This window comes from Epinephelus lanceolatus, chromosome 7 (assembly GCF_041903045.1).
Source record: "Epinephelus lanceolatus isolate andai-2023 chromosome 7, ASM4190304v1, whole genome shotgun sequence".
Classification (NCBI taxonomy): Eukaryota; Metazoa; Chordata; class Actinopteri; order Perciformes; family Serranidae; genus Epinephelus; species Epinephelus lanceolatus.
In genome coordinates, this window is record NC_135740.1 from 22,512,588 (window position 1) to 22,534,340 (window position 21,753).

General features: G+C 42.3%; 1 protein-coding gene across 2 annotated transcripts in view; it reads right to left on the reverse strand.

Annotated features, from left to right (window-relative positions):
* Positions 1-14,964, reverse strand: part of pdgfrb (platelet-derived growth factor receptor, beta polypeptide) — a 33,968-nt gene extending 19,004 nt beyond the window's left edge. Inside the window, exons 1-3 of one of the 2 annotated variants that reach the window (XM_033632890.2) lie at positions 14,726-14,964; positions 2,025-2,102; positions 908-1,219 (exon numbers count right to left, since the gene is read on the reverse strand). In XM_033632890.2, coding sequence (XP_033488781.1) covers positions 908-1,219; positions 2,025-2,061 — 349 coding nt within the window. In that variant the 5' untranslated portion in view covers positions 2,062-2,102; positions 14,726-14,964. The remainder of the gene's footprint in view (positions 1-907; positions 1,220-2,024; positions 2,103-14,725) is intronic. The other variant, XM_033632888.2, reaches the window with a different exon arrangement.
* Between the last annotated feature and the right edge of the window lie 6,789 nt (positions 14,965-21,753).

Below are 21,753 nucleotides of genomic sequence, written 5' to 3' on the forward strand. Positions count from 1 at the left end.
TTGTGTGGGAGCTAGTCTCTGATGCCAGGGGTCAGCATGCCTGGGTCCTGCTGCCTTGCACACAATGCACCGAACCTGGATTCCTATCCCGGCGGGTGGTGGGCCCACAGGGTGGCAGCTCCTTGTTGATTATTTGGGCTGAGTCCAACCAAGCCCCATGGCCCACGGCCCAGCCACCAGAAGCTCGTCAGCAAGCTCCTCCCCAGGTCTGGCTCCAGGGGGTGCCCCGGTGTCCCCGGGCAAGGTACTCGAGGTCCAAATTTGCTGCATTATCGAGGTCTTCTTAAATTGCCTAGTCTGGCCCCTCCCCTGGGACCACTTTGCCTTGGGAGACCCTACCAGACGCTATTAGCCTGGACAACACAGCTCCCAGGAGCACACGGACATGCAACCCCTTTACCACATTAAAGTGGGCCGAGCCAAAGCTTTCAGTTACTAGCCCATTTATGTTCCAACAATCACCTATGGTCATGAGCTTTAGGTAGAGGCTGAAAGAACTGTTTTTCGCATCAAAAGGGGTCAGTTGAGATGGTTTGGGCATCTGATCAGGATGCCTCCTGGGCGCCTCCCATTAGATGTGTTCCAGGCACATCCAACTGGTAGGAGGACCCAGAGCACGCTGGAGAGATTAAAGATTTCATCTGGCCTGGGAACACCTTGGGGTCCCCAGGAGGAGCTGGAAAGTGTTGCTGGGTGGAGGGAAATCTGGAGTACTTTGCTCAACCTGCTGTCCCCACAACCCAGCCCCGGATAAGCAGATGAAAATGGATGGGATGTGACTAAGTTTTCTCCACAAATTAAAGGTAACATCAAGTACTGATAAGGTGGATCAAGTATTTTCTAAATGTTTCCACTTCACAATACACTAGGTGTCAATCTGAATTTAAAAAAAAAAAACAGGCCTCACCTGGAACAAAAACAGCCACCTCCTTAGTCTCTCCATTGTGTTGATCAATGCACTGATACACCCCTGTGTGCCTCCAACTCACGTCCTTCAACTTCAAAACACTGGACGTGGTACTGCTTTGCACGATTTCGTAGCTTTGCCCACCATTTTGAACTTGGAAGTACGGCACATCGTCTCTTTTGAACTCCCACGTCGTTTCCCCCGAGCCGGAGCAGGTGAGGGTGAGAGAAGAGCCCTCAGTAAGGACGAGCACTTTGTCATTGGGTGTGATCTCCAGACAGTAGAGCTCGGTGCAGAAATACAGCAGAGCTGCTGTTGGCACAACAAGGAAAAAGGTCAGGTTGGGAGGTCAAAAAGGCAGCGGCATGAGGTCAAAGGTTAAATCAACAATATAGATCCTGCTCTGTTTCTAAATGATGAAGGATATGAGTTGTCTGGAGTGGATATGTGGGAGGGAAGTGATGCCTTTTCAGTGACAAATGTATTTTAAAAGACAGAGGTTAGTTTGAATGCATCAGTTATCCTTTACATCAAAGTACTGCGTTATCTCACAGGCTGGACGGCTAATAAATAATCCAAAAAGATACATTTTTAAGGGGTCTATAGTTCAAGCATCCTTGACTTTATTAAGGTATATACACCAAATAAAACTTTGTGAAATAGGATATCCTTACAGTAAGAAAAACTTTTTCATAATTGCAAATTCTGCAAATTGCATTTTTTTTTAATTTTTTATTTTTTTTTCAAGATATTTTTAGGGCATTTTTGCCTTTAATTGATAGGATTGTGAAGTGTGAAAGGGAGAGAGAGAGAGAGAGAGAGAGAGACATGCTGCAAGGGGCCACAGGCTGGAGTCGAACCCTGGCCGCTGCGGCAACAGCCTCGTACGTGGGGCGCCTGCTCTATCCACTAAGCCACCGATGCCCCAGCTAAATTCTTTTTTAAGTTGGGACTCTTTCAATTGTTAAATGATTCATTTGGATGTGTTGTTAAATAGTGAAAGTGCAAAATATTCAACCTAAGCTTGGTATCATGCTCTTCGCTTCCCTGAAAAGGAATCTGTGGTCCTGTTACAGATTTTCATTTTTTTGTTTGTATTTTGAAATTGAGTTCTTACCTGTAACCGTGACTGTCAGATGGAGCTTGGACGCCATCACCGTCCTAAAGGTGGCCGCCTTCAATGCACTTTGCTCTGCTGGACAGACAGAAGGGACAACAATGGTGATTAAACTTCTTTTATACCCTTTTTTGGGAATACTGTGGCTTACTAATGGTCAGTTTTACAAGAAACACAAATCATCCAAATAAACAAATATTCAATAAACCCAGTGGAAATTAAAGAGAAACAACAAGAAGAGCTAGTTTGAGTTCACTCTAAGTGACAACACCACCACAGTTAACATCTCATCTGGCTTCATATCATGATGGATTGATTGCTGCCCTCCTGAGCGTCAGCGGGTCATGTTAAGCAAGAGTTTAGAAAATAAATCACACTGCCTGTCAGAACAAATCTGCTTCCAATCACAGAAAATGCTCTGCTCATACTGAAGGAAACAAACAAAAAATATTTAGTGTGTTGTCAAGCTGCTTTCTTTAACAGTCTCAGAGTCCGAGGTGCAGATGCAGCTCGCTCTGGAGGTATTTGATGCCTCGCTGCACCCAGACAGAGCGACAATGTCTGGCTCTTTTTGTTCCTGGTTCACCAGCATTCTGCCCACTAACAAACGGGTCACTGTGTGCGGCTTTGCAACACGCTCACTGGCAACAATGCTGCGTCCAAGCTATTCTAGAGGCGTGCTGAGCCATTAATTAGTTTTGGTGTAAACAAAAGTGAAAATGAGGGCATTCAGATAAGCTGCTGACACAGGAGCATACCCAAGATTTTAAAAGGCTGCTTTGGTTTTGTAATACAAATGGCATATCATGTTGTACACCAACACAATATCAACATAATTTATGAGCTATTGAAGTCAAAGGTGACTTATAGTAACTGTCCCATCCTCCCATGTGCAACATTAACCACAGTTAACCACTGCAAAGTCACAGGCAGAAGGAGAGGTTGAGGAGGGGAGGAATGGTTTGTTATTATGTTTGGGATGGGGGTTAAGCCTTGCAGCACACAGACGTCTGGAAACAGTTAAGGATGGATCACAGGCCTGCACCCAAGAGGGTGGGAAAGAGAGAGAGGGCGGAAGAGTGAGGCTTGGGAAGAGCGAGGGTGGAGGAGGAAGTGAGGGAAAGAGTCAGTGGAAAAATTGTGAAATGTGTCTTAAGAAATCCTACCCCATTTAGTTTTCGCCTGATAATGCAATCCAGTTTTACAATCTCTATTTTAAGAAATTGGACTATTTTTACGCATTATGTAATAGAGCATGTATTTTAAAGATGACATTTCTCCATCTTATCTCCAACTATGAGATAACTCGGAGTTTTGTCAGCTTTCATTTATCAAACGTTTGGCAACACCATCCTTTAAGAGTGTATCTATTAAAGTGTATCACAGTTACAGGTTGTTGTTTTTTTTTATTTCAAGGCATAAAAGATGTGAAAAAAGCACTTTGGCAGTGGCGGTGGGGTACAAGAAGTTCCATGACTAACCCAAAGCCAGTTACTCAAACCAGAGATACACGTTGCCTCTCTAAATTAACAGCCTTTGGCACTTCCGCTCCCAAAACTTGAGTTGCTCCAAAAACATGACTGGTCCATTTCCTCCCCCGGCCTCCTGGTTCTAATAAAAAACGGGGGAAGGAGAAACAGACAGAGATACTTTTTTTTTTTCCTTTCTGTCATAGTTCACACACATGTGCACATACGCACATCCTTACTGGTGCATAATGCATGCGCTAAAGCACACACAGTGTTCACATGGGCACACGCTGTATTACACTTATTCACCCACTATCTACAAACACACACACACACACACACACACACACACACACAAACACACCAACCCCCCCTTCCCATTTTTGTCACTGCAGTCTGTGTACAGTTCACGTTCCCACAGTATTCCTCTGGAACTTTCCCAGGGCCGCTGATACACTTGGGACCCTGCTGGTGATGACGGCAGGAGCAGGAGAGGTCACCTTATCCCGAGAGGCCCAAGCGAGCAGCAACAAGGGACGGTCCACTGAGGAAGCCATACATCAGTGCTTACGAGAACCAGCAACCTCAGTGTCAGGGATGATGACTTTGAGCGACAACAGCTAAACGCAGCAACGCCAAAGGCATGTGTCACTTGGCAGCATGAGGACTAACAAATGTTATTGTGACTGGCTGCTGCTGCTGGTGCTGTTTCTGCTGAAACAAGCCAAAGAGCTACGCTAGGGCTACTGCAGGATATGAATGTACATCTGAGATCAGCAGAAAACTGATCTTAAATCTTATTTTTGGGGGGTCTTTGAAATGGACGGAAAAGTAATGTTTGGCTACTGCAACATGATGAGGTTCTATGTTGACTTTTAACGGGGAAAGAATCTGACCCTCAGGATAGGATGTGCTGACTGGGATCAGAGGACCAAAGGGAGCCAGTGGACCACTTCAAAAAGAGTGAACACTATGGCAAGATTTATCCAAGATTTAAGAACATGCAACACTAACATCAAAGTCATAGTCCTGGTGCGAGGAGACACTTAAGGGTAGATCTAAGAGCAGTTGCAAACATAGCTGGTTTTGTGCTAATCTCTGTCGTGGTCAGGTCTTTGTGCAAGAGAGGGAATATACACACAGTGAAGTGTTAAAAAGGGTCAGGACACTGGTGAATCTGCCAAGAGTGTTTGGCAGCATTTCATTAACTTTGTTCCCCGCTAAATAAAAATCCTTGGGAGCAGTTGGACCCCTGAAACAAAGAGTAGCTCTTTGTTTGAACCTTACAAACAACAGAGTGGTGTTTGAGGCAATTTACAGTAAGAAACATCCACAATGTCCAATAAGTCAAGTTAACTCAAGTGGCTCTCAGTCTGAGGATCTTGTGGAGGGTCTTAAAGATGATTTAAAGGTTTTGAAAAACATTTTTCTTTCTTTTTTTTTTTTCAAAAAAAAAAAAAAAGAAAAACATTTTTCTAACACAGATGTTTATTGTTGTCTTTTTAATCTTCCACAAGGAATACCCACAATGATTGTGGAGGTCAAAAACAAACAGTGTTTACGCAAGTGATGGCGCGGTAATCACTATGACGGATAAACTGTTATCCCACTGTATATGTTTTCCCACAGATGCTGGGAATTTGGTGGCTGATTGACCCCTCATGAGTTTTATAAACAACGCGGCTACACTCAAAGTGTCACCGGCTAATGAGGAAGAATGTAAAAATCGACCTCAGCGGGGCGCACGCAGCCTACGCACAGCCCCACAGCAGCCTGTAATCCCACTTCAGGGATTATCTATATATATACTGTAGCTGCATGTTTCAGTTAAACATCTGGCAGTGATGAAGCAGTCCTGGATAAGGTGGGAACGGTTTTGCGAACCACATTTGTAGCCAACTGTTTGCTTGACTGTGTCCCAAGGGGGGGTGTTTTGCATTTATAAGGCGGGGGGGAAAGTGTAATCTATAACAAAAGAGAGAAAGATGTCCAAAAAGTTTGCCAAAGTGCAGCTGGAGAGCTCTGACTTCCTGCATGGGGAAATTTTCTGGCCATGTGTGGGTGTAAGGCTGTGATGCATCAGTGACACAGCAGACCACCACAAACACTAACCAAATACTCAATGCAATACCACAATGAGAAGAGGACAAACTGCACATCATGAAACTTCTACAAAAGAGAAAACAAAATGCTCTAAATAACAAGCTGCACAGAAAAGATGTAAACTCACAATCAGGAATGAGGAAAAAAACAAGAACAAAGAGAGAAACAAACAAACAGAAAACAACAACCATCAAGCAAAAACAGACCAATTAGACCAATGACAAAGCGTGACAAACCATTGACACACCACAACAACGCTGCACACAGCACCAGACAGTGGAAAAGAATACAAAGGGAGCATGCAGACGCGCAGAATACAATTTATAGGAAACACCACATCAAAAGCAGGGGGGCAGCAGAGGGAGCGCACGCACAGTCTTACATCACAGACGGTGATGTTTACTCTGCTGAAGTGTACAGGAAGCTGTGATCTGCAAAACAAACATCTCCAATTTAGTAGTCACTTCTTTCCAATGCAAACAATTATATCACTGACCACTTTATCAGGACTTGTAGTAAATCATGTCACTAGAATAGCCGCAGTGCGCGATAAATGTACAAGCCAGACTCTTCTTTTTTAGTTTTTAGAAGGATGTCAAGTTTTCTTGATGTATCTCTGACTTTGGCGAGCACTGTGGGAAAAAAATGACCCAGTGTGTCTTTGTTAAAACAAACCTCCATTTTTATCACTCCTCTTGGACGGACAAATCCCCCTGAGGAGAACCTTCTGGTCCCTTGGCAGCAGACCCATGATGCACTGCACCCACCCCAGGCGGCCTCGCTGTCCCCCAACATGGCTAAGACACATATGGTACATTACCAGAGCTGTAATAATGATAAACCGCAGGCGCATGAGTAAAAGGCAGTTTCAGCTAAGACAGCACACATGTCATCAACATGCGGTCAGAATATGTGAGTTAGAGTAAACAGAAAATGTGTGCAGTCTGCTTATGGAGTCTGTGTCTGAGTCATAATTATCCATCTTTCATTTTGTAAAAGAACAGCGGAAGACAGTTGCACATCTTCCTTGTGAGCTCTCAGGCATTTCTGTTTACGAAGAACTATCAGTGCTACACAGATCTGATTGTTTTGTTAAAACACTCTCCGCGCCATATGTGCCATGTTTAAAGCTGCAATTATAAAGTCTTTTTGTTACTTTGTGGGGCAATGGAAACATGCTGTGAACTTAACACAAGTTTCCATCCAAATGTTGATCAAATTTTAAACGAATGCCCAGAAAATGCCAATTAATGCTTCCACCCATGACTGTGAGGAGTTGGCAGCATCAAGCGTGGCGCTAATCACAAACACAACCTTGTCCCCTTATCCCCTGACAACAATTAATTTACTGGCCTGTTTTCACTTTTGTAATCACTTTTCGTGTCTGAACTGTATTCAATTTTGTATTCACTGTCTTTGTTGTTGTGGCACTAATTGGGTGACAAACCAATGCAGAAGAATACGAAGCTAGTTCTCACCTCCAACCAAAGACTGTACATAAAGATGGACAGTGCATCTCCACCAGAAAACCCGAATCTGCGCAATAGCAGTCTCCGCAGTATCACTGTTTGACCAGTGGTGAGCAGCACCACTGATCTCGAGTAATAAGTTGGCAAATACAGCTGTCAATCATAATGTCACATCCCCTTTTCATAGCATTAAATAACCAATTAAAACCAAACTTATCAGGAAAAAGAAAACTTAACTACCAGTATGATTAGAAGTAACTAAAGTGACAAAACCATCTTTGGGAAAAGCTTATTTGAAGTGTACTTTGATGTTTTAGTTTAGCCCATGTCCCATCCACTAACATAGAGGAGGTGGGGTTTATGACCTATACTGCAACCAGCCACCAGGGGGTGACTGAGATGTTTTGGCTTCACTTCTAGGGAGCTGTCATGTCGTCCATCTTCATTATACAGTCTGTGCTCCCAACTTGTCAAATACAGCAGCTTAATACAATACAGGTTAATGGCCCTAAACTTCAAACTATGGTGCATCAGTTTTGGGCGTGTCACTTTCTGCTCGTTACCTGATGTGTCTTTTCAAAATAAACTTCCGTGATAGGTTAGGTACTTGATTAGGTTTAGGGAAAGATTATGGCTTGGGTTAAAATGACATCGACTGTTGTCTCTTGGGTGAAAGTCCTGTCTTTGTTGACCCATCCATCCATCCACCCTGACCTCCTCCCTGCACAGACTATCTCAATCTTTAAACAGTTCTATGTCAGTTCTCTGAGCATCAAATATTGACATGATTGGGTTTACATTGTAGTTGAAAGCCTGAGCGTCAGACTTTGTGCATCAGTATCAGACAAGGGGTTTTATAAAGCATCAGTATTTGAGAACTGGTTGGGATTTGATGCAACAAGATGAATGAATGATGAATCTTGATGGTGGTACAGTTGAAACTTCACAATCCTCCTGTTATAGTGGTTCTCCACCAGGGGTTTGTCATTCTTGGAACCCATTGGCTGTATTCAGCGTCTGACTTCCAGCGGATGGCGATACAGCCTCTGGGGGCAGACCCCTGATTTTTTGGCATTCCGGTTTGATTTGTGCGGAGGAGGCGAATTTCCGTTTCTGACTTCCGTTTATATATAAGTAAATATGCTGAACCATTGCGATGGATTCAGAGTTTGCAGTGACGCCAATTATGTTCCGCCTCGTTAGTTCACCGCACGGACCGTTTAACCTGGCAACAACTGCAGCCGGCTCAATTGTGATTGGTCAATATCACATGGACCACAAACAGCCTACAACTGGAAACCAGGGCTCTTCCGCTCTTCTTCCAGAGGCAAGATCTCCGGGGTTTGCCTACAGACTCTACATTCACTGAATGTAGAGTCTGTATATAGAGACTAGGGGTTTGTGGACCCCCAGCTTTCACCTTCTACAGGGTTAAATCCTCAACTGTAGCTGACAACTATGGAATTCTGGTCTAAATCATATCCAACAACCACAGTCTTTTCAGATAGAGGTCCTTGAAGCAAAATCTTATCAAATGGGAGCCCATGACCTCAGATTTATTAATGAAGGGGTCCTTCACATGCAAAAGGTTGAGAACCACTGATGTCGCCTACGTCAAGATTTATGTGCTAATTCGGTTTCCAAGATGCTAAAACACTCTGTAGATCTATGAGCTGCAGGGTCAGGTGATAAGTCTCTGTGGTTTCATCATTATAAGCTTTTTTTTCTTCTAAAGAATCCATCACATATATCCCACACATTTCTACACTCCAGAAACTCCAGTGTCTGTGTCAAATTGAGTAACTGTTCTTAGAACATATTGATGCTGAAAAGAGAGCTTACGTTTTCATTGCGATTGCTGCATGTAGTGGCTAACAGAAAGAGCTATATTTAGTTAGATTTGGCTCATTTGTGCTGATCCCCAACAAGAAGATGCAGTTACACAGCTGGACATAAGACTTTGAAATCTTCTGTATCAGCAAAAAGCAGCTTGTTTCCTGTAACTGTAGAGCTTGAAGCAGCACTAAAGACATCTCAAGTTTGCGTTATCAGATTCTGATGCACTTTCAAAAAAGTCCCTTCCCTTCTCCTTCTGGTTTTATTCAGTTCAGCATTAGGACACAGTGACTGTGAGTGGTCTCACCTCAGCAACCAATGTGACTCTGCAGTCATGCTGAGGCAACACATGTTTGGGAAACTGTGGATTTTGGTTTGCTCCCTTTCAAACAGAGTTGTAAATGCTGTTTGTAGTGGCGGTGGGGGGAAGTAAAGGGCTTCTGGGTAAAACTGACGGTTGTAGAAATGACAGCCTCAGATGTGGCTAGTGTTTGATATCAGTTTAATGATCTAATTTTCTACTCATTTGGGAACCTAAATGAGGGAAAATAATTAGGATGTCAAAACTACAGCAGCTCATTTTTTTCCCTTTTCTTGAGCAGTAAATCTTTGAATTGCTGCAGCTAGGCTGTAATTTTGCATGCACTCTGTCCCACTCCCAGCAAATTCACATTGCTCAGAGGGAATACAGGGATATCAGATGTATTTGCTAGCATAAGCAGCACCACATCCTCCCACTTTTTTCTTCTGAGACCTCTGCACCCTCCTTTTTGCCGCACTTGACGGTATAAGCCCCCCAACCTGCCCTGTGAGAAGTGAAGGACTCCCACACACATTTCCAGTCCCTCCACTCTGACACACCCACACCCACACCCCCCTAAAAGAAAAAAAGGCAGAAACAGCTGAATACAATTAGGCCCGACTGGCTTTAAATTCCACTTGTTTCCCTGAACACGATAATGTTGAAAGGAAGGGCAATCGGAGGGAAAATAGTGACAGAGAAGCATCAATCTGGGTGATAATTTCTACAGTGTGTGCAGTTTTGGCTTTCATCTTCGATGTTTACAGCAAAACAGTGTTGGAGCAGCTCTTTCGGGTATTGATTTCTGTGCATGAGTATTGACAAATCAGAGGGAATACCATTGATGAATATAAATCTCACTGTAGCTCACAACAGTGTGACCACTAACTCTGAAAAGCAGCACATAATCATAAAACAAACTGAGAGAAAACCAAACAAGTCTCCATTTTCCATTGTGTGAAATATTTGTATCTTGTAAAAGCAAAGGCTGTTTTTCTTGGTCCTCCTGTCTCGCTGCACTGTATCACCAAATCCAGCATGTTTTTGTTGGACTGAGGACAGCACAAACTCCAGAGAGAAAGAGTGGGGCTTTAAAATAATCTGATGGAGACCAAAACTTCCTGCTGAAAATCTGGATTTTTCTGTTAGACCTGTACAGGGAGCGGAGGAAGTAGTCAAATCCCTGATTTGCGTAAAGGAAGTGAAGCCCCAGCATTCTACTACAAGCAGGTCCAAGTTTAAAATATTACGTAAAGCCCCTGACAACTTGGCTCCCAATCTTATAGGAATAGTTCAGCATTTTGGGAATTACTTTCTTTCTGAGAATCATGTCTGTATCATGAATATGAAGCTGGAGCCAGCAGCCTGTTAGCTTAGCCTAGCGCAAAGACTAGAAACAGGGGGAATTTTGAACTGTCATTTGTAAACAAACTAGACATACTGTGTTAATTAGCGACCTTTAAAAAAGTATTTCACAGCTGGAAAGATGATCTTTTCATAAAACTGTGCAGTCTATGTGATAGAAAGACACAAATACTTTTGAAAATGCTGCTACATGATCAAATAAAACAGAGGAAAAGGGATGTGGCATTCACTTTTGCTCAAGAAGTAGAAAACCTACAACCACTAGAATGCACTGTGCTCCATCTGACCAATAAGCGCTCCCACTGGTGGGTGACATAATACAAGTTTGACTGTTTTTTCTACAGGACACAATATGGTGGCCGACTGATAGTAAACAATCTTGAATTGCAGTCAGTAAGCTTCAGTATGTTTCTGGAAACCATTTAGACACACAACAGGCAACACAGTAACAGAATCTTGGTTTAGTTAGTTTTGGTCTGAGTTTGTGAACTTTGGGGGTGGGGGTGGGGCATGTTCATGGTGGCGGGAATACAAAAGTGAGGAGGTACAATCTGTAGTTTGAGCAGCAGCCTGTAAAAATCATGTGGTGGATATGAGCTGAGAGATGAGCTGAGAGATTTGGGAGCTGTTACCACAGTTTATTTACACATACTACCCACAATGCTATGATACAAAGATAGTTGAACACTGGCAAAGTATCCCTTTAGGTTGTGCTAGTAGGTATGATTTTCTTTATAACATAAAATATTTATGGCTGAATAAGTAGTACTCAAGTTAAAGGTCAGAAAAAACACACTTAGGCCCTAATCACACAGAAAACATTTTCAGCAGGAGGTGGGTTTTTTTTAATTGTTTTTAATGAGAATGAATCTTTTTACTCCCTGTTTTTGCGTTGCTACGTACCTCGTATTTCTGCGCCCTAGACGCCTGGCGTTTTTGCTGGAGCGCTCTAAACTCCTCAACTTCAAAAAACTTCAACTCAGAGCGGAGAAGCGCTCACATCATCTCCACCTTTTTCCCATTGTCCAATCAGATGATTTGAGAGGCGGGCCTTGTGTGGTGGTCATGGCCAAAAGTTTACAGTTGGTTAACGATGAGGGAGAAACTGGTGGTGCTCAGTCGCTTGGTAGGACCAATGGACTCCCTGTATTTAGTGTTTTTTTCATTTTTGTTATGCTAGGTCTGACGATAGACAGCAGGTTGTCAAACTGCGCCTGAGTCATCCCAGAATATGCCTTGAAACACCCATCATCAAGGCGAAGCTCCTGGACCAACTGGTGGCACTCCCTCCCTAATGAGGTGGTTGCCTGGCAACAAAAAAAGGTGCAGCTAGTGTTTTTTTTAACTAGTGTCACTGAATTTAAAAACAAAGGCAGTGCAGGGTGCTACGCATTTTGCAACCTACAAAACACTTTCTGTGTGATTAGGGCCTTGGTTGTCATTTATTAAGCATTTAACACTTGATTATGATTACAGGCAGGACTGTGTGGGCATGGTTTGATCAGATTTGACTCAAAGTGGCCTGGAAACATAAACAGATTTTGGTTTTGCAGTTTTTTTTTAATGAATATTAATCTGAAAAATAGCAAGTTAGTTGGCCAATAGAGGACGTGTAGTGGAGTATAAAGAATTATTTCTGCATGAACTACAGTGAAGTAGAAGTATAAATTATCACGAAATGGAGATCCTCATAGAGAATTTATCTTGAAAATCACTTCTGTGCATTTTAACACTGTTCCCGTAAAGTCTAGCATTATTACTCAAAAGGAAACATTTCCTCCAGGAGTCGTCCTGTAGGAGTGGCTGAAGTCTCTGGCTGAAGATGAGATGCAGCTGCCTGTCAGCTCTGTGTGAGTGGGAGGGAGGGAAAGAAGGAGGGAACAAGGGGGAGGCCAGATGGACGGGCAGCCTTACAGGATGCTGTATGCAGCACCACTTAGTGCTCTTCATTAAAGCTATATGACTCAAATACGAGTCTAAGTACAACATTAAAGAGGCAGTGACCTAAAGGCAAGGCAAGGGCATGAGACTGATAGACTTCCAAAGAAACAACAGCTCAGTCTGAAAGTATGAGGGATGAATTATGAATCAGCCAATAAGCAACTGAGTCATAGACTGTTCTATCTAAAAAAACACCCAACTTGCACTCATCAATACATATCATCACGTGATAACATGTCTGAGTGCTCTGAATGACTTTTTAAACTCTAAACTTCATCCATATCTAAACAACGTCACACTAGTTGTCAGGGCGCGACTGCTGAACAGCTGTGTGTTCAGCTCACAGAGGATAAATCACAAGCGGACAGAATGGGATCAACGTGTTTCAAAACTCACTGTCGAGCTCAGGCCGCTACATATCGGCACATGTGAGCCGAATCAGACTTCTGGCATGTTTTCTGCATGGTCATAATGTGAAGCACATTTTCTCAGCGCGGCTGGCATGTGGAGGGCCCAAAGAGTCAGGAAACAGCTGATGACAAAGGATTAGGTCTGGGCCATGGGAGTGGAGCCGACTGGGCCGCGCTGCATCAGGGCCGGGGAGAGGAGCTCTGCTGTAGTACATACCAGCAGCCTGACGCACAGGGAGAAAAATCCCCAACGGTCAGGAGACAAATTAAACTTCACTCTGTTTTACAAATCCATGCTATAAAGAGTTGTCAGAGTATATCCACTGTTTTTAAGGTGAGGCTGTGAAGTGTTCAGCAGGAGACATCCAGCTGAGGGTAAAACTATGACATGAATGCAACACCGTCTAATACCGTTGATGGTAAAAGTATGACATGCATGCAATTTTCCGAGAGCTCATCTGCAACAACAGTACTATACAATGCCTGGACCGAAATATCCACAGAGCCGGAGAAGATCAAAAACTTCAGAAGGCAACTCTTGACTGTAGAGGAGGAGAGCAGCAGACACAAAACACAACAATGTTTTGATTACAGCTTATGCTCATTCAGATGCCCCCATATCAGAGAGGTCATCTGTTTAAAGAAGATGGATGTGGAGTTAATTGACCCAACAACTTCACAGTGCAGCCACTACACATAGCAGGGAAGCCATGAGGCTTTCAGGTGCCAAACATATGGCGGGTTTGAGTGAAAAGACATGCATGACACATGTGTCTGCCATAAAATAGCTCACATTGCTATAATGTAACTCATCCCAGGTACTAAACCCTTCTTCTGTGATAAATGAGAGGAGATGATTCAGTCGATTGTTTATGTCTGCCCGGCTCTGCGTTCCTCACACCACACCACACCACACCGAATCACATCTTTATGAGCGATTTGCATTTTAAAAAGGGTGACCGAGGCATTAAGCTGTAAATTCAAGCCGGTATGTGTTATCTCTAAAAGATCCAGAAGATGTTAGTGACAGTGACTGATGCCAGGTCTGATACCACTTCACAGACACAGCTTTTCAATGAGTTCCTCCATGTAGCAATGCAGAGAAGACTGATCCTGTTAGGGGAGGAAAAAGACTGATGGTCATAGCGGTGAGGACCGCCGGTTCACTCAGGGTGACTGAAGAGAGCTGTATAAACAAGCCCTTTAGCAGTGAAGCACAAAGTGGAGCGCATACAAACAGCTTGTGCTATAAAGCCCACTGTGTGTGTGTGTGTGTGTTTGTGTGTGTGCGAGACCCCGGGGTACCTTGTCAAACGTATTCCCTCGGTGAGAAGATAAACATTGTTAAAGTTGCGCCGTGTAAAGAATGAAAAGGTGTCTATGTGCAGAGATGCAAGCCGTCGTTGCCATGTTGATGTTTGAACAGGTTGCTCACACTCTTTCACATTGTAATTCCTGGTGTGTACACATTCAAGTATGTGGGTGACAAATACCAGCAACAGAGACACATCACCTCTTACTAGCAACATAACACCAACGAAACAGACTCGTGTTGAATCAGGCATTTGTTTTGTCTTCAATTAGATCATTTGTCAGTTCAAATCAAATGGAGCAGCAGCCCAGTGCTGTACAGATGAGGTGCATCCTCTCTGAGACGGACAGCTATGAAATTCAATCTGTCACAGTAGGCTTCCCGTTCAGGCTAAACGAATTTTCACCAGTTCATCTTCACTTCTGCCAACAGCTGCCAAGCAGCCGTGACTAAAAGTAAAATCCTTGACAGTGACAGAGAGATAAGACCTCTTACCTTCAGAGTGATCCTAGAAGCACAGACAAGTCTTCCCTCTCTGTCCGAGGAGGTTGCCGGCCAGCAGTCGGTCTCCTCCTTCTGAAATCAGAGGAGAGGTTTCCAGTTGGTCGTCTCTACAGGGGCTGCTGCCTCAGATGTATAGATCCCTCAGATGTTCAGAGTCTGAGGTTAATCTCTGCTGTCCCGGGAGTATGCAGGAGGAGGTACTGCTCTGAAGCCCGGCTGTTTGTTTAGTCAAATCACAGCACCACGGGGGTCTCCTCTCCTCTCTCACACTCTGAAAAAGCCTGCCCACCGCTCCAAAAGAGTGCTGTAAGTTTAAAAAGAAGTGGCATGCGCACACACACACATACACACTGCTTCCCTGACAGATTCACACAGAGGAGGGAGACAGTGGTCCGGCCCTGCTGAAGCTAGAGTAAGAGTGAAGTGGAGAGGAAGAGGAGGGAAGGAATTGTGAGTGGGAGTTGAGCAAACAGCAATAGAGGGAAGTTTAAAAAAAAAAGAGGAGTGAACGGAGAAAGAGAAAAGACAGAGGGAGAAAACTTCAAAATACAGGTTCTGCTTGTTGTTCTTTGGTAGCAGCTCAGAGGACCCGAGCTGGAGTGATTTGTTTATGAATGGAGTGGCGAGCAACTGGAGGTGAACTGAGACAGTCTCTATTGGCAACAGCAATCTGGACCGCATCTAACCCCTCCATAAAACAACAAACACAATAAAAAGGAAGAGAAAGAGTGAGTGAGAGGTCCAAGCGGAGGAAAAAAAAGGGGTTTTGGCAGAGCTCATGGTGGCCTGCTTTGGAAACAAACATGGAAGTCTCAGTTTCTCAGGAAAATAACTTCACTTATATAATCACACCGATAGAATCGGGTGTAAAAGAGGTTAAACACATATGGTACTTTTAGCCTAAGTGAGTCCATTTAACCCTTGCGTGTTACTCTTTTTCCATTCATCCCACATAAAATAACTCAACACCTTCCCCGTTCTCTTTTCTCTTTTGAGCATCTCTCTTTCAAACACATGCATACACACACACACACCATGCAAATACCTCTGTTTTCTACATTGGCTCTCTCCCTAATTTCTTCCTTTCCCAGGATATGAGTGGATGGCTTGAAATTCATAACGCAACCCTGCAGCTGACGAAGGCTTTTGTCTCTTACAAGGGGTAGGGGGGGCAGACAGGAGGGAGGAGGGCTAAATTGGACAGTAACCATGTTCTCCTCTAATTGTGAGGGTAAATCTAAAAGCCCTGCTAGCAGTAATTAGAGAGCCCCTGAGGCCCTCATTATTGGATAGGAGGGGAGCGACACCACACAAGACTGTCCCACCTTAACATCAGTCTATTTCTAACTATGTAATTAACACCTTCTTGCGATAAATCTGCCCCAAATCCACCCACTTAGCCCCATGAGTCTACTTTTATACGTTTAAGTGCTTGCAAAGTCAATTTAAATGTTTACAGGAGATAATAGGTAATAATGCAGCAATAATACACTAACATTATGCAATGCACACAATCCTGGATCAGCTGGAGATAAGACACACACTCTAAACATGCTGCAGCTCTAACAAAACATACTGGGTGTAAATGTTTTAAGCGTCCCAAGTCAGATACGCCTGCTGTAGCTTTTTGTTATCGTCTATAACTGTAGCATGTTGTTACAAAGCTGGTGGAGACGGGAGAACACAAGGGGGTGTATGTGGCTTTATATTTGGCAGCTGCCCTTGTTTATTCATACCGCTGGACAAAGTGGCAAACCACTTGATAAATTGGACTCCGAATCATCCTGCTACAACAATACCCAGCCTATTCAGCCTATCAGAGCAGCCAAAGAGTGGTTTCTCTCACTGCTGATCTGGGCTGTTTCCATAGCTGGAGTGCAACTGGTGCAACCTGTGGAGTGGGTGTGAGCGCAGCAAGAGGGGAAGGAACCCAATGCAGACAATGCGAGCAGACAGAACAGTTTAGGAGTTGATTGAAAAGATGAACAAACATAGGCTGGCATGTCTAAACAGAAGTAGTATTGAGTCCAAAGGGGCTGGAAAAAGTGCAGGCAGGCAGATACAGATTCCAGTTAAGTGGAATTCCCAGGTTTCAGGGTAAAAGGTAACAGAGGCTCTAAAGCTAAGGTGCAGTGCAACAATGGCAAAGAGTGAGTAGAAAGGGGCTGATTAAATATCTGGTGGGGAAAGTGGGAACAGGTGAGCAGAGATCAGGTGACTGGGACTGAAGGGAAAGAGGTTACTGCAGGGCAGGAGGGAGTGCAGTGACTGGGACAAGGGAAAAAGTCAGAGGGCATCATGTGGACAGGAGGAGAACGGCTGTGATTGGGTTTAAGGAAGTGAAAATGTGTCTGGACACAGAGACAGAGAGGCAGAATCTGACACAATCACCCTGCATGCTGGTTCTGTGTTTATGTTTTGCTGAGTTTTGGATAAAGCTAAAAGTTATCTCCCTGTGTCTGACAGACCGGGGCCCCTGCAGGCCCCTGGGAGCAGGGAGGGGGAGCTAAAAGCAGGAAACACTGGGGCTGGGGCCTGGACCTGGAGCTGAACCCAACATACCTCCGATAGATGAAGATGGATGAAGCAATAAAATGACTCATCTGGAGTCAGATCACCGATAAAGGACGTAACAGTCAGAGGCTCCTGAAGACTTGATGCAGATGTTGTTTAGGCCCAAACCTAAAACTCAGAAACATATTTTGGGATAAAAAAAAAAAACGTCAAATCAAACAGCACTATTCCATCAGCATGACTGGACAGTACAAGAAAAATTAAATTTAGAGCTGAAACAATTTATTTTATTAGCGAACAATGAAATTTTATCAGCAACTATATATAATATATAATTGATTAACCTCAATTTTACAAGCTAAAATCATTTCCTTGTTCTTTTCCAGTGTGAAGATTTGCTACTTGTCTTTGTTTAACGTGATCATAAACTGAATAGCTTTGTTTTTGACTGTTTTTGACTTATAGAAATTCCTGTTACAATTTATGATGGGGCATTTTTCACAGTATTCTTAGATTTTGTGGAAAAAATGTTAATCGTCAATTAATTAAGAAAATATCAGGCAGTAGGTTCGGTTCCAACTTGCGGCTCTGTGGCTGTCCAATCAGTAAAGGCAAAACTTCCCAAAACATAAACCAAAATACATAAATAAATAAATATTAAAAATGGAAAATTACTGTTTCAATTACATACAAAACATCATAACTGGATTAAAAGCCCAACAGGAGAAATTAGAGAAATTTAAAAAAGCTGTGTTGATTTCTGTTTGTGAGACACTGAACATTTATTCACAGCATTCCTGGTCTGAGTCGGCCTGGGACCTCTGCTGCATGTCATCCCTCTCTCTGACTCTCATTTCCTGTCAGCTTTGACTGCACACTGTCTACTAAAGGCAGAAAATGCTAGAAAAATACGTACTTCAAAAAACAGGAAAGAACTAAATATCATCTGTTTTATGTTGCCGTTTGGAAAGCGTGGTGGGATGGAGTTCAGACTAAACAGAATCTAACTCAACTTTAATCATTTTCTCTATCTGGTTTTTAAGATTTAATAAGAGAAAAATATAACTGTGCATCAGGAGCAGTAACCTCTTACTTTCAGTACTAAGAAAAACTTGTGGATGCTACTTTTCTGTCTGTGATTAATTACAGTGACATATTGTATACGCATGCAACCTCCATTTTAAGTAGCCTTCATTCAGTGTACCATGCATCTCTATGTTTTAATTACAAATGCAAAGTCACTTACTCACCACTGCATTCTTTATGATTTGGTGGGTTGGACATCGCTGACCACTTGCAGACAACAGCACTGGTATATTTTTATCTATAAAGCAATGTTGGGCAAACTTCCGACAGACACCCTTCTGTGTGTCAGCTCTGGTAGTTACCAGCTACAGGTGGTTGCTTTTCAATGTACCCCAGGTTTTAACACATCTGGGGAAAACTGCATTCTCCTACTCTGCACCTTGGACACGGAACAATCTTAAAAAAGATCTAAAATTAGAAACCCTGTTGAATTTAAAGGCATCATAAAGAATGTGGTGACAGAGACATGTGCTTGTTTTTCTTGAGAGGCCACTATGTTTGAATTGTTGTTGTTTTATTGTGGATTTTTGTATCATTATGTTGTATTTGTTGCATTTTAAATGTGTTTGGATTGGTTGCTACGTTGGCCAGGTCTCTCTTGTGAAAGAGATTTTCAATCTCAGTAGGACTTCCTGGTCAAATAAAGGTTAAACAAATAAATAAAAAATAAAGAAAACTGATGCAGTCCTGCATGGTGTCACCATAGTCATTACTTAAACCAAAATTTGTCTGCTGTCTTATTGAAATTGAGGCACTTCTTAGTGGGTACACAGACTGCCTCACACTCTATGATCAAATAAAACAACTGAAACTGGAATGAGTTTTCAGTGTTTGACTGTCTTGGTGAAGCAGAATCTTACAGATGTGCTGTAGATGTTTAGCACTTGATAACTAGACTGTAATAGGCCGTAGAGGAAGCCTGAGTGTGGAAGATGAAAGCTCTGGGTGTGTCTGGACACCTACAGTACAGCAGCTCTCTTTCTGACACATGTGAGCTTTTAGAATTGGTGAAAAGAGGATACAAGCCTCTTATTAGTTCCCCCTCGATGAACTTGAACGTTGGGACGACTACAAGGACAGCAGTGGGAGCACTGTTTATGCTGCACTGTTTTAACCGAATCTCTACATATCATTCTCTATAGTAACCCCTTGTTCAAATAAATATTAAAGAGTTATACAGTCTGAAAATAGCTCAGGTTTTCATTTTTCGGACACAGCAGCAGACATGTGCTACACATCATAGGGATCTTTTTGGAGGTCTGAATGTTTGAGAACATTTTCAGCGCCAGTTTTAGGAGCATGTAAAGCCAAACAGTCCAGTTTGTACATTAGCACATGCTCTAATGTATACTGTAAGTGCTAAAACCACATTTCCTTATTTTTATCCAAGTTGTTTTACTTGGCGGCTATGTTTCAAGCTTTGTGCGATATAAGTTTGATGTTGCACTTAATGTTCAGGCCTGTAGCACTTTTCTCTCCATTAACATGTGCCTGTCTCATGCTAACAGCTGATGGATGTTATGGCAGATAATGACTGTTCTGACCAACGTGCCAGCATGAATCTTTTATGAATGTTCGGCCGACTCAGACGCAAGACAAGCTCAACATATGGAAAACACAGTATACTTCATTCATGACATTTTGAGTGAAAAATATGCTCATACTGATCATATGTTTGGAAACTATAAGTCTGTATCTCTGAGAGACTCCAGCTGTGGTGAATTACCTGCTAGTATTCAGTTTTTTGCTGCCCTCGTGAGGCTGTTTTAAGCAGGGACATAGTGGATAATAAACTTATAAAACTTTACCATGACTTTAAACTTGATTATAATGGCCAGCTTCTGTTAATCTGTATTTGCAACACATTTGTAGCTAACTATACATTACAGAAAGTAGTGAGGATAGGTTGTTTTTCAGATGGAAATCATAAAAATCAACAATTACAAGCTAATTTTTTGCATATGTTTCCTCTGGGTTCCTCACCTCACTGTCCCCTAAATAATAACATCATAAAATCATATCAAATTTGTCTTCCTGCATTCTGAACTATTAACCTTAGGAAAAATATCTTACTGAAAGGAACTGTCTGTTAGGAGAATAAAAAGAGGAAGCTGTGTTGTTTTTTGATGATATCTTTTGTTTAAAAATAACAGCCAGTGGAGAGAAGCATGTTAGAGGAACCACTAATTTGTGCTTAGCACTTGTTGTTGATGAGCATGCAGTACATTAGGTCTTCTCACTGGTGAAATATAACTGATTACCTTTACAAAAGTACAGCTATGATACACTTGTGCTTTACTTGCATCTTCCCATGTTATGCCTCTTCTCTTTGTATTTCTACTCCACTACATTTCGCAGGCAAATATTAGGCCTTTTCAAACATCTATCTGGCGGGGCCAGTTCCTGCTTTATACATTTACATTTGACATTTCAAATATAGCTTAGCTTAGAAAATATGTCACTTTAAACCACTGATCTGTATATGAATTCATTAATGTTAGTTTAACCTCAATATAGCTGCAGCAAGAGGAAACTGCGTCCATGTGTCAGTGTGTCAGTTACGATAATCTGATAACAGAAACAAAAATACTTTAATGCAATATACTTTATATAACTGACAGGCGCCCTATGTCTACCATATCATCATGTTCTCTGTAATAATTCTGGGAACTTAAGGGGGTTGTATGACATCAAAATGTGTTTATACTTTACAAATACACATATATTTCACATGCTAGGTTTCTTAATGTTGATTATGATATTTCTTTAGTATGAATATTTTAAATTTTAACTCTTTTTAAGGCAAAATAAAAAATAATACAATAAATAGGAGTAAATGTTTCCAAAAATTATTGCACATATTTCACAATGTTGTAAAAATAATAATAATGATAATAAAAAATGTAAGAAGATAACATTTATAGAAAATACAATTCAAAAGTTAAATAATATGATAAATATGCAAATTAGTATATGGGGCAATTTGGACTCATGACCTCAGCATTTATGAAATACCTTCTGACCTGCCTAATGAATACTTTCACTTTTCATGTTGCTTATAATATTCATGAGGTACAATTGTGAATATGCTTTTCATTGTGGTAATACTTAAAAAAATATATATTACCACCACTGAGCCTGCTCATATCTCTATTTACAATCTCTATGCTGAATATCACATGATGCGCGTGCACATGTAGGCTACACCTCACGCACACCTTACATGATGGCCCTAACAGAATGATCCACCAGGGCAGGATGGGTAAACCTAGGTCAATGCCCTCACGTCGCCAAGACGAGCAGGCAGGTGGGTCTCAGGTAAAAGGTGACGTCACTATGATACTTTTGAACTCCTCGGCAGTAAATCTATAAAGGTGTGTGTAGTCTTAGTGCACAGGTAGCCGAACCTTAGACTGAAG